The sequence below is a fragment of the Coregonus clupeaformis genome, unplaced genomic scaffold (genome assembly GCF_020615455.1).
Source record: "Coregonus clupeaformis isolate EN_2021a unplaced genomic scaffold, ASM2061545v1 scaf0009, whole genome shotgun sequence".
Classification (NCBI taxonomy): Eukaryota; Metazoa; Chordata; class Actinopteri; order Salmoniformes; family Salmonidae; genus Coregonus; species Coregonus clupeaformis.
The window spans coordinates 1,053,808-1,067,540 of NW_025533464.1; the positions used below are offsets into that span (position 1 = coordinate 1,053,808).

General features: G+C 42.5%; 1 protein-coding gene across 1 annotated transcript in view; it reads right to left on the reverse strand.

The window, feature by feature from the left end:
• Window positions 1-1,042: 1,042 nt before the first annotated feature.
• Window positions 1,043-13,733, reverse strand: part of LOC121575707 (patatin-like phospholipase domain-containing protein 2) — a 33,954-nt gene continuing 21,263 nt past the window's right edge. Inside the window, exons 6-9 of the mRNA XM_041888991.2 lie at window positions 12,963-13,145; window positions 8,051-8,183; window positions 4,545-4,664; window positions 1,043-4,419 (exon numbers count right to left, since the gene is read on the reverse strand). Of these exons, the coding sequence (XP_041744925.1) occupies window positions 4,218-4,419; window positions 4,545-4,664; window positions 8,051-8,183; window positions 12,963-13,145 (638 nt within the window). The 3' untranslated portion in view covers window positions 1,043-4,217. The remainder of the gene's footprint in view (window positions 4,420-4,544; window positions 4,665-8,050; window positions 8,184-12,962; window positions 13,146-13,733) is intronic.

The window sequence follows — 13,733 nt, forward strand, 5'->3', positions numbered from 1 at the left end:
ACTGAGATTTATATTTTGTAAAACGACAGAGGGTATTTGTTCATTTGAATTTCATGCTTGTTTTATTATTTAAAAGTGGAACATGAATTGCATTATTCAAGTCACGAGTGTGTCCCGAAGTTAATGGGTTTATTGATCCCCTCGAGACTCTCTGGAAGTCAGCCTTGGTGTTTCGTCAGCAACACATGACAAAGAGGGTAGTTTGGGATTCACCGAGAGACAGGACCAACTGGGGTGTATTCATTACACCGATTCTGTTGCAAAACGTTTCTGTTGTTCTGTTTTGCATCAGAAACCATTTACTCCAAACGGTAAACATTTTGCAACAAAAACGAGAGTTTCTATTGGACAAATTCAGGTAGGTCCCTCCCTACTGGAAGAGTATACCATACTTCAAGTGCACTTTTAGTTTTATTTGTATTATTATTTTTGAGCTCGGCATCATTGGGAAGGGCTCATAAGCAAGCATTTCATGGTAAAGTCTACACCAGTTGTATTCGGCGCATGTGACAAATACAATTTTTATGCTACACTCAGAAATAAAGGTGCTATCTAGAACCTAAAAGGGTTATTCGGCTGTCCCCATAGGATAACACTTTGGAGAACCCTTTTTGGTTCTAGGTAGAAACCTGGACCCAAAAAGGTTTCTACCTGGAACCAAAAAGGGTTCTCCTATGGGGACAGCTGAAGAACCCTTTTGAAACCCTTTTTTCTAAGAGTGTAGTGACATATTATTAATTAACTTCTGCTGTACTTCATACTATTTGCTAATAGCCCTCTGTGTCGCTACTACCAATACATTGTAAGTGTGTAGAATACATCTCAAATTATGTCTTACAATCAGGCTACACTTAGTAAACTGTGGGGTCTTTTTAGCATGTAGAAGTACACTTAGTACACTTTGGGCTACCCTGGGTAAATTAAGCCAACTACACATTTCTGTACTGAATTAAATATTACCACTTTTTAAAACCATGTCAATCTTTATTTCCCAAACACAATTCAATTCAATCAATAGACTTTTTAAAAAATCATTTAAATCATATTTTAACACAACCATGTCAATCTTTATTTCCCAAACACAATTCAATTCAATCAATAGACCTTTAAAAAAATCATTTAAATCATATTTTAACACAGCCTTAACACCTAACAAACACTTTGTACTTTTTAAAACACTTTTAACATACAGTAGGCCAGGCCCTGTTGTTGCCTCATATCCCAGAGATAATGCCTTGCATTATGCCTGGGAAGAAAATGCTTACATTTGCTCAACTTGTCATTTGCTCAACTCTTGGCTCAACTTACCCCATGGTCGTTGGCTCAACTTACCCCAAGGCAAACATCTTGACTATATTAGCCCACACAGCTACAAGGATGCACTTTCATGCTAGGTTTAGGATCTCATACTGAAGGTTATTGAGTCCCCAACTGATGTATAGAACAATCTTAAAATGATCTACGTACTTTGGTTTAGATACAAGCATCATGAAACCTCGAACACCAATTAATTGGTGAAAATCTTTTTTAACTTAACTTGCTTATCACTCTTTCCATGTGGTTTCTTCCTTCAGACTCCATGAAATGATGGCGTCTTCTGAAATATTTAGTTAAATAATTAATATTGTGTATGGTTTCCTAGAAACAAGGGTTAATTTACCGCTTTCGCTCAACTTATCCCACTCTCCCCTACTTATTATGCACAGTTTCCAATGATGAGGCACCTCAGTAGGATTTTAACAGTTACAGTATATTTAAAAACAGAAGGTCACATCATAAAAAACGTTGTTGTGTTTTATGTTATTAAGATAAGGGCCTTAATGTGAAATAACAACAGTAAAGTATATTTAAAAAATGTTTTATTGTCACATACACCGTATAGGTGCAGTGAAATGTGTTGTTTTACAGGGTCAGCCATAGTAGTATGGCGCCCCTGGAGCAAATTAGGATTAAGTGCTTTGCTCAAGGGCACATCAACAGGTTTTTCACTTTCTCGGCTCAGGTATTTGAACCAGCAACTTTTCGTTTGCTGGCCCAACGCTTTAACCACTAGGATACCTGCCGTCCTAGGCACAGGTAGGCAGAGGTTTTCCGTGTTACACACGTTACAAATATAATTACAGTATGTAGCCTACTATAAATGGGGCAGTGTGATAACTTACATTTGACATTTGATTATGCCATTAAAATTGTGAATCCTATGCACGTAAAGTTATTGTGCAAAAGCAATGGTCAACATTGAGAGAAGTTCTGAAAGGAACTTTCAAGAATATTGCGATTTCAAATTGATTGACCTCACAGCTCATCACAGTAGTTCATAGTTCAGTCCTGTCTAATACAAACAAAATAACACAGCACAGCTCATAGTCAAGAAGTCAATGTCAAATAAAATCAACAGTCCGTCTGGAATGAGGAATGAAAGCTACATTTGACTGAACACAGGTAGGTAGGTAGGTAGGTAGGTAGGTAGGTAGGTAGGGGTAGGTAGGTAGGTAGGTTGATAGATAGTGACAACATGTTATCTGGTAAAACTAGATAAAGTGATTTATAAAATGTGTAATTCCCAAAAAGGAATTCATTTGCAGAGGTCTTTGGTGGTGAGCTGGTACATTGTTTTCCAATGTGTACAATAGAATAAAATATGATTGGTGGAGTGATCAAAATACATGATTGAGTCATTAGCGTGTCTATAGCAACAGTTCTGGATCCCAAAGCTATTCGATCACATGACCATCTTTTGCCCATCTTAAACCACCTTTCAGTTCCTATACAATATAAACAGGCCCAGTGGGAGGTAATTTGAGCTGGTACATGTGGTTTCCATATGTTTGATATTTTCCATTTATTCCATTCCAGCCATTACAATGAGCCCGTCCTCCTATAGCTCCTCCCACCAGTCTCCTCTGAGGCTCAGATAGGCTAATAACCGATTGATAATGCTGGCTTGTAGTTTGCTGCAACCTACAGTATCAGACCACTACTTATGACACAACTTTGATTACAATATAGCAACAGTATGTCAAGGGGCAGGGCTCCAAACTGCAACCATTTAATGGCATTTTGCAACCCTTTGATTTGGCTGTGTGAGTTAAATTTGTAATTGGTCGCGTGCGAGCTGAACATTCATTACATGGTCACCTCACTCAAAAGTTTCAAAACGTCCTATTTTTGGGGTGGCTAAAACCATGATTTGGTCAAACAGTAAAGTGCATTATTATCCTCATGATTCCTGTAATGAAAGTATTTGCCCAGCCCCTGGGCCTGTTCCGCTGGGGCCTGCTGCTGTGATGAGCAAGCCACTTGATGTGCACTCCGGGAGAGAGAAAAAAGGCTTCTTGATTGTATAACATTTCAATATAACATTTAAAAATCAAATTGTGGGATACACAGCTTTAGAAGCAACTAGTGTTCTCAGATTTCTGTGGGTATACTTTATTTTGGTCATCTCTTAATATTGAGCTCGATAGCAACTATTTTACAAAGAAGATATTTAATATGGCTTTAAGATACGAAGCCCGCGAAATGCGCAATTGTGCATTGATCCATTGCGAGTGCATAGGGTAGCAGGGCTACAACAGCAAAAAAAATGTAGGACATTACATTTACTTGTAGATTAATACATGACTAACGTTACTAGCAGTGGGTATTATATTTAGTGTTAGCGATCTGGCTAATGTGTTTTGAGTTTTCACTTCCTCGTGGTGTATAAGCCCCCAAATAAATTAGCCTATGATATTAGTGCACATACAGAATTAAGCAAATTCAGCTCTATTGAAAAAAATTCAGAAAATTCAGGAGCCCTATTTTAACAGTAAAATTATAACAACAAAACCCTATTGTCAATTCAATTCATGACAATCACTGGATTAGGTTCCACATCAAAATATTGTATCTGGAATCATGCATTCCTGCTTGGACATGTGAGATGAAACAATGTATTTACTGAATAGCCTACCATCTCAGTAGTTATGGTCTATCTTGGGATAGTTATAAAAATCTTTGATATGACTTTACTCCCATAAAAACTGTGGATGGAATCGTGGCTAATGAGGTAATATAAATGTGATGTGACTAAAATATGACTAAAAGGAAAGGGCATTTAGTTGGCTAAAATGGCTCACTGTTTTTGTCATTTTATCAATGACTAAATCATTATTCAAATCACAAAAATGTGACTTAATGATACTTTAGTCAAAATGACTAAGACTAGAATAAATCTAAAAAAGTGTGCCAAAATGAACACTGAAGCAGATCTGTCCTGGGGAGGGGCTGGGCGTGTGGGGGCTGAGGATGTTCCAGTAGTGGCTTTGGAAGTTGAGAGCAGAGAGAGCGAACCCGGCGAGGTGACCGTTTCTCTCCCTGTGTCTGTCACTATCCAGGGGTGGGGGCAGGCTCATGCAATTCCTCAGGGAACCATCACTGCAAAAAGAAAAACACACAAGGCCATTAGACTTTATTTATACTGTATGACAGACATACAAATCTACAAGTAGACTCCATCCATCCATAATATAACCTAGTAGTAATAATTCCATGTCTCTCACCTGGTTATGTCTGCTGGTGCTCCTCTCCAGACCTGTCTGTACACGCTACCAGCCACATCCCCAGCCACCCCAGCTAGCCAACTTATGTCTGCAGGCAGCTCTGGGATCCACTCCACAAACCTGGAGCACAGGAGAGGGACAACACAGAGAGTCATTGTGATGAGTCAAAAGAGATTAGTGCAAAATGGGTCAATGCAGATATTCCAGGTAGCTATTGGTTAACTATTTTAACTAACTATTTAGTAGTCTTATAGTTTAGGGGTAGAAGCTGTTCAGGGTGCTGTTGGTTCCAGACTTGGTGCATCGGTACCGCTTGCCATGCAGGTGCAGAGAGAATGGTCTATGACTTCGGTGGCTGGAGACCTTCCTCTGACACCGCCTGGTATAGAGGTCCTGGATGGCAGGGAGCTCGGCCCCAATGATGTACTGGGCCGTACGCACTACCCTTTGTACTTTATAAGGATCTGAGGGCCCAAGACAAATCTTTTCAGCCTTCTGAGGGGGAAGAGGCATTGTTGTGTCTTCTTCATGACTGTGTTGGTGTGATGTGGACCATGATAATTCCTTAGTGATCTGGACACCGAGGAACTTGAAGCTCTTGACCTGCTCCACTACAGCCCTGTTGATGTCGATGGGGGCGTGCTCGGGGGCGTGCTCGGCCCTCCATTTCCTGTAGTCCACGATCAGCGTATTTGTCTTTTCGACGTTGAGGGAGAGGTTGTTGTCCTGGCACCACACTGCCAGATCTCTGACCTAATCCTTATAGGTTGTCTAATCGTCATCGGTGATCAGGCCTACCACCGTCGTATCGTCAGCAAACGACGGTGGTAGGCCTGCAAACGTAATGATGGTGTTGAAGTCGTGCGCTGCCAGTCGTGGATGAACAGAGAGTACAGGAGGGGACTAAGCATGCACGTGTTGAGGGTCAGTGAGGCAGATGTGTTGTTGCCTACCCTCACCACCTGGGGATTGCCCGACGGGAAGTCCAGGATCCAGTTGCAGAGGGAGGTGTTTAATCCCAGGGTCCTTAGCTTAGTGATGAGCTTGGAGGGAACTATGGTGTTGGACGCTGAGCTGTAGTCAATGAACAGCATTCTCACGTAGGTGTTCCTTTTGTCCAGGTGGGAAAGGGCAGTGTGGAGTGCAATAGAGATTGCATAATCTGTAGATCTTTTGGGGCGGTATGCGAATTGGAGTGGGTCCAGGGTGTCTGGGATGATGGTGTTTATGTGAGCCATGACTTTCAAAGCATTTCATGGCTACAGATGTGAGTGCTACGGGGCGATAGTCATTAAGACAGGTTACCTTGGCGTTCTTGGGTACAGGGACATTTACATTTACATTTACATTTATTTAGCAGACGCTCTTATCCAGAGCGACTTACAGGAGCAATTAGGGTTAAGTGCCTTGCTCAAGGGCACATCGACAGATTTTTCACCTAGTCGGCTCGGGGATTAGAACCAGCGACCTTTCGGTTACTGGCACAACGCTCTTAACCACTAAGCTACCTGCTATGGTGGTCTGCTTGAAACATGTAGGCATTACAGACTGGGTCAGGGAGAGGTTGAAAATGACACTTGCCAGCTGGTCAGCACATGCTCTGAGTACGTGTCCTGTTAATCCGTCTGTCCTTGCGGCCTTGTGAAAGTTAACCTGTTTAAAGGTCTTACTCACATCGGCAACGGAGAGCGTGGTCACACATTAGTCCGGAACAGCTGGTACTCTCATGCATGGTTCAGTGTTGCTAGTCTCGAAGCGAGCATAGAAGGTATTTAGCTTGTCTGATAGGCTCGCGTCACTGGACAGCTTGCGGCTGGGTTTCCCTTTGTAATCCGTGATAGTTTGCAAGCCCTGCCACATCCAACGAGTGTCAGAGCCGGTGTAGTAGGATTCGATTTTGGTCCTGTATTGACACTTTGCCTGTTTGATGGTTTGTCGGAGGGCGTAGGGGGATTTCTTATAAGCGTCCAGATTAGTGTCCTGCTCCTTGAAAGTGGCAGCTCTAGCCTTTAGATCAGTGCAGATGTTGCCTATTATCCATGGCTTCTGGTTGGGATATGGGGTACGTATGTACGTACGTACGGTCACTGTGGGGACGGCATTGTCGATACACTTATTAATGAAGCTGGTGACTGATGTGGTAAACTCCTCAATGCCATCGGATGAATCCCGGAACATATTCCAGTCTGTGCTAGCGAAACAGTCCTGTAGCTAGCATCCGCTTCGTCGGACCACTTCCATATTTAGTGCGCCACTGGTACTTCTTGTTTGAGTTTTTGCTTGTAAGCAGGAATCAGGAGGATATAGTTATGGTCAGATTTGCCAAATGGAGAAAAGGGAGAACTTTGTATGCATCTTTGTGTGTGGAGTAAAGGTGATCTAGAGTTTTTTGGCCTCTAGTTGCACAGTTGACATGCTGGTAGAAATGAGGTAAAACCTATTTCAGTTTTCCTGCATTAACGTCACCGGACACTAGGCGCCGCCTCTTAGTGAGCATTTTCATTCGTTTGCTTATGGCCCTATACAGCTCGTTGAGTGCAGTCTTAGTGCCAGCATCGGTAAATAGTATGGTCTACAGTTTATCATGAGGTATTCTAACTCTGGCGAGCAGAACCTCGAGACTTTCTTAATATTAGAGATCGCGCACCAGCTGTTGTTAACAAAGAGACACAAATCCCCTCCCCTGAGCTTCTCCGACGCCACCGTTCTGTCCAGCTAAATTTATATTTACCATGTCCTTGTTTGGCCACAACTCTGAGAAATATAGGATATTACAGTTCTTCAGATCACGTTGATAGGATAGTCTCGAATGGAGCTCATTCAGTTTATTTTCCAGTGATAGCATGTTCGCCAATAGAACGGAGGGTAGAGGCGATTTATCCACTCTCCGACGTAGTCTCGTCAGGTATCCCGCATGCCGGCCTCTATAGCGCCGTATTGTCCTTCATCGAGTGTCGGGGATTTGGACCTGGTCCGGGATAATCAATATGTCTTTCGCCTCCGACTCATTGAAGTAGAAGTACTCGTCCAAATCGAGGTTAGTGATAGCAGTTCTGATGTCAAAAGCTATTTTCTGTCATAGGAAACAATGGCGGAAACATGATGTACCAAAAAAGTAGCGTTCAGTGCAACAAGTACACAAAATAGCACAATTGGTCAGGAGCCTGTAAAATGGCGGCTATTCCCTCCAGCACTATTCTTTACTAATCCAAACCTGTTTGCATTCCTAGTTCGTTTGCATTCACAGTGTTATTTGGTTGCTGTGGTGGGCTAATGACTACTTTGTTGTCAGTGGTTTCTGTCAGGGCTAGTTTGAAGGTATTGGCTACTGTATGCTAAAGGCTAGTTATGCTTAAGGCTAGTTCAGGGCTTTTTAGAAGCTGATTTGTTTGCATTACTGTTGTCATCATTTACATTTGTTGCTGTTTGAGCTACTGTGGCCACATTGAGTTCATTGAGGGCTTCTTTGTGGTAGGTAGCACTAGTGGTGTAGGATGTAGTCTTACCTCTTGCCCACTGAGTAGGCTGACACCACAGGTAGTGTGCAGGGCAGGAGCATGTAGGAGGCCACTCTGACCGGCAGCATCTCGGACACCTTAGCATACAGACCAGGCTTCTGCTGGCACGCCTCACAGAACACTACAGTCATAGACACACAATATGTTACACTTCGCACAGCCTCAGAGGACTATCAGATACACACAACAACCACACGTCACTGACAAGAGCACAGTGACAACACAATGTTATAATTAGATAACAACAGCTTCGAGCAGAAAATATTGGAAAGTCTAGGTCAGGGATGGGCAACTTTGATGGGGGTGGGGCCCACAAAAAATCTGAACTCATCATGATGGGCCGCAGTGTCTCGCAGGTCTGCATACACACGTCCACACCCACACATGCAGTCAGAGCCAGCCCTAGCCTTTTGGGGTGTGACATTTTGTTGGGGGGGCCCCCCACCTTGCAAGCAAAACATTAAAGCAGCCCCCATCTTGAAAGTGGATAATTTTTTTTGCAGTTTAAAGGTTAATTTCCTGTAATTCTATACATTTTGCCATGGGGCGTAGAGAACATTTTGCAGTTTTTAATATGATATCTGAGAGACTAACAAAATCAATGGGGGTCCCCGATTGGTAATTCGATCATGATCACGATTACTGCAATTTTAGATAAATGGCTAAACTGGGGCGGCAGGTAGCTTAGTGGGTAAGAGCATTGTGCCAGTAACCGAAAGGTTGCTGGTTCTAATCCCCGAGCCGACTAGGTGAAAAATCTGTCGATGTGCCCTTAAGCAAGGCACTTAACCCTAATTGCTCCTGTAAGTCGCTCTGGATAAGAGCGTCTGCTAAATGACTAAAATGTACCAATCCCCCAAAACATTGCTGACATGGGCTAATTGAGTGATTGTCAGTAGTTAAGTTTCCATCAAATTTGCGACAGATTTGGTGTGAATATTCTAAAATCTGCATAAAACAATATGCGCATCAAACAGACTTTTTGCGGATAAAAGGCTGGTGGTGATGACAAAGGCTGGTGGTGATGACAAGTTCTCTGTCGTAGCCGGCTGCGACCGGGAGACCCATGGGGCGGCGCACAATTAGCTAGCGTCGTCCAGGGTAGGGGAGGGAATGGCCAGCAGGGATGTAGCTCAGTTGGTAGAGCATGGCGTTTGCAACGCCAGGGTTGTGGGTTCGATTCCCACGGGGGGCCAGTATGAAAATGTATGCACTCACTTAACTGTAAGTCGCTCTGGATAAGAGCGTCTGCTAAATGACTAAAATGTAAATGTAAATTAAATGGGTTTACATCACATTTTCAACTCTACTGATGGTTTTGTTACATGAACTGTTGCGTTATATAGCCAATGTGCCCACTCTGGTCTTGGCACATGCGCTTCAGCCAACAGCTCACAGATACAGTGCGGGTAGGCTACCTACATTACAAGATTATTATTGATGAGCGATATTATTTGTATTTGTCAAACGACAGCCAAGCATCGATCATCCTGTCACCAGAATAAGACCCTTTATTGGAAAGGAGTATCAAGCTCATTCACCTTGCACATTCACCACGCTGTGAAGTTAATCATAATTTATTTCATCTGCAGCCTAATAAACTGCCTGCCTCCCGAGTCATAGTGGGAGGACCACACAACATACAGTATCATTGCGTGACTCCAAGTTTACTTCAATATGATGGTTAATATATACATATTTGCGCATTAAGACGTTTCCACCACCATTTCTCGCATAATTAATTTTACAGACACAAAAAGATCCCACCATGTCGGCATTTATAAAATTGTACCGGCATTTCATGTTTCCATCAGCCTTGTCGTGACTTTTTTTTTCACGTGTCAGGTAATTCATCCGCATGAAATGGTTGGATAGAAACCTGGTTAGTGACTGACATAAGAGAAAAACTGCTGATGCACAACCAAATTTTGAAAATGCACCTTTTGTATTCTACTATACTAACTCTTGAGAGTAAGTCGAGACCCCGACTTGTGTGTGTTATATATATATATATATATATATATACAGCTCTGGAAAAATTAAGAGACCACTGCACATTTTTCTTAAATCAGCATCTCTACATGTATGACAGCCATTCCATTCCAGTGTCTGTTGAATTCCAACACAGGCACACCTCATTCTACTGAATTAGGTACTGATTAGGTGATTACCTGAACCAAATCTTATTTAACGAGGAAAAGTATAAAAACCACTGCTGTGGTCATCACTATCCTCTTGCAATAGGACCAGCTGGATGGCAGAAACAGTGCTAATAGTACCTCAAAAGTAATATTAATCAAAAAATAACTATTGACCATGCCAAAAGAGTTGAAAAAGAAAGTTTTGAGTGAGGAAAAGAAGGGTTCAATTCTGGCTTTACTAGCAGAGGGATACAGTGAGCGTCAGGTTGCTTCCATCCTTAACATTTCAAAGACGGTGGTTCATAAGAACAAGGTCAAGCAGCAGACATTGGGGACAACAAAGCTACAGACCGGCAGAGGCCGAAAACGACTCTTGTGTAGACCGGGATGACCGCCAACTCATTCGAATGTCACTCAACAGTCGTAGGATGACATCAAGTGACCTACAAAAAGAATGGCAAACGGCAGTTGGGGTGAAGTGCACGGCGAGGACGGTTCGAAACAGGCTCCTAGGGGCAGGGCTGAAGTCGTGCAAAGCTAGAAAAAAGCCCTTCATCAATGAGATGCAAAGAAGAGCCAGGCTGAGGTTTGCAGAAGACCATAAGGATTGGACAGTAGAGGACTGGAGTAAGGTCATCTTCTCTGATGAGTCCAATTTTCAGCTTTGCCCAACACCTGGTCGTCTAATGGTTAGACGGAGACCTGGAGAGGCCTACATGCCACAGTGTCTCGCACCCACTGTGAAATTTGGTGGAGGATCGGTGATGATCTGGGGGTGCTTCAGCAAGACTGGAATCGGGCAGATTTGTCTATGTGAAGGACGCATGAATCAAGCCACGTACAAGGTTGTCCTGGAAGAAAACTTGCTTCCTTTTGCTCTGACATTGTTCCCCAACTCTGAGGATTGGTTTTTCCAGCAGGACAATGTGCCATGCCACACAGCCAGGTCAATCAAGGTGTGGATGGAGGACCACCAGATCAAGACCCTGTCATGGCCAGCCCAATCTCCAGACCTGAACCCCATTGAACATTTCTGGAATGTGATCAAGAGGAAGCTGGATGGTCACAAGCCATCAAACAAAGTCACCCAACATCAATGTGAAAGGCTGGTGGAGAGCATGCCAAGACGCATGAAAGCTGTGATTGAAATCAGGGTTATTCCACCAAATATTGATTTCTGAACTCTTCCTAAGTTAAAACATTTAGTATTGTGTTGTTTAAAAATGAACATGAACTTATTTTCTTTGCATTATTCGAGGTCTGACAACACCGCATATTTTTTGTTATTTTGACCAGTTGTCATTTTCTGCAAATAAATGCTCTAGTTGACAATATTTTTATTTGGAATTTGGGAGAAATGTTGTCAGTAGTTTACTATTTTCTACATTGTAGAATAATAGTGACGACATCAAAACTATGAAATAACACATATGGAATCACGTAGTAACCAAGTGTGTTAAAAAAATCAAAATATATTTGATATTCTTCAAAGTAGCCACCCTTTGCCTTGATGACAGCTTTGCACACCACTCTTGGCATTCTCTCAACCAGCTTCATGAGGAATGCTTTTTCAACAGTCTTGAAGGAGTTCCCACATATGCTGAGCACTTGTTGGCTGCTTTTCCTTCACTCTGCGGTCCAACTCATCCCAAACCATCTCAATTGGGTTGAGATCAGGTGATTGTGGAGGCCAGGTCATCTGATGCAGCACTCCATCACTCTCATTGGTCAAATAGCCCTTACACAGCCTGGAGGTGTGTTTTGGGTCATTGTCCTGTTGAAAAACAAATGATAGTCCCAATAAGTGCAAACCAGATGGGATGGTGTATTGTTGCAGAATGCTGTGGTAGCCATGTTGGTTAAGTGTGCCTTGAATTCGAAATAAATCACTGACAGTGTCACCAGCATAGCACCTCCAGACCATCACACCTCCTCCTCCATGCTTCATGGTGGGAACCACACATGCAGAGATCAACAGTTCACCTACTCTGCGTCTCACAAAGACACAGCGGTTGGAACCAAAAATCTCACATTTGGACTCATCAGACCAAAGAACAAATTTCCACCGGTCTAATGTCCATTGCTCGTGTTTCTTGGCCCAAGAAAGTCTCTTCTTCTTATTAGTGTCCTTTAGTAGTGGTTTCTTTGCAGCAATTCGACCATGAAGGCCTGATTCACAGTCTCCTCTGAACAGTTGATGTTGAGATGTGAAATTCCACAAATTAACTTTTTTAACAAGGCACACCTGTTAATTGAAATGCATTCCAGGTGACTACCTCATGAAGCTGGTTGAGAGAATGCCAAGACTGTGCAAAGCTGTCTTTTTTTTTTTTTTTTTTTTTTTAGTCATTTAGCAGACGCTCTTATCCAGAGCGACTTACAGTTAGTGATTGCATACATTTTCATACTGGCCCCCATGGGAAACGAACCCACAACCCTAGCGTTGCAAGCGCCATGCTCTACCAACTGACTGTCATCAATGCAAAGGGTGGCTACTTTGAAGAATCTCAAATATAAAATATAGTTTGATTTGTTTAACACTTTTCTTTGGTTACTACATGTGTTTGATGTCTTCACTATTATTCTACAATGTAGAAAACAGTAAAAAATAAAGAAAAACCCTTGAATGAGTAGGTGTGTCCAAACTTTTGACTGGTACTGTATATACACAAAAAAAATAGGAAATTGATTCGCAGGCCTACAAAAGGGGCGCGGGACACCAGTTGCCCATCCCTGGTCTAGGTTGACCTCCTATCTACCTTTCTTGATTTCGGTAGGCAGGTTGTCAACAGTCTGCTCATCCAACCACCAGTGTTGCTTTCTCAGGAGGCTGACTCGCCAGAACATCCAGTTCTTAGTGGTTTCCATGGCGATGGGTTTGCAGCAGCAGGTGGCTTCTGATGGGTTGGGGCCGGCTGTCGGACACTCCAGCTTCAGCAGATCTGACATCATAAACAATACATTAATATTCTTTGTAATACAGCATAGACGGGTTGGTTGTTTCGCAACAAAACCGACGCGTGGCAACTATGGGGCAAAACAGACGGGGTTGGCTTAGATTGTTGACAACATGTAAACTATATTTTGTCTCAATGTTTATTGAAACCATAAATACATTTGTACAATGAGCATTTGTTGTCTCTCAAATACATTGTTACAGTTGTTGGTTAGCTAGCTAGCCATATTAGCATTGACATGAAATCAGTCAAAACACCTCAAAACAAGACATGGTATCAAGATAAAACGAGCTGAAACGAGCCACCTACGATTCGCTCAGAATCATAATAAAGCACGGCTTCCCACACCATGGATGTGCGTGCATTTTCGTGATGTTGTCAGCCAACCCGTCTATACAAATATTACACCATAAATAAGTGTTGGTTTACCATAATGTAAATGGAAATAAGTACTGGTTTATTCCATACTTCCTGTTGAACCCTATACAATTGACATTATTGATGCTCACTGCATTTATGTCACAGTAGCTTATGATCTTAGCACAGCCCACTATTACTGTCAAAGGCAACATA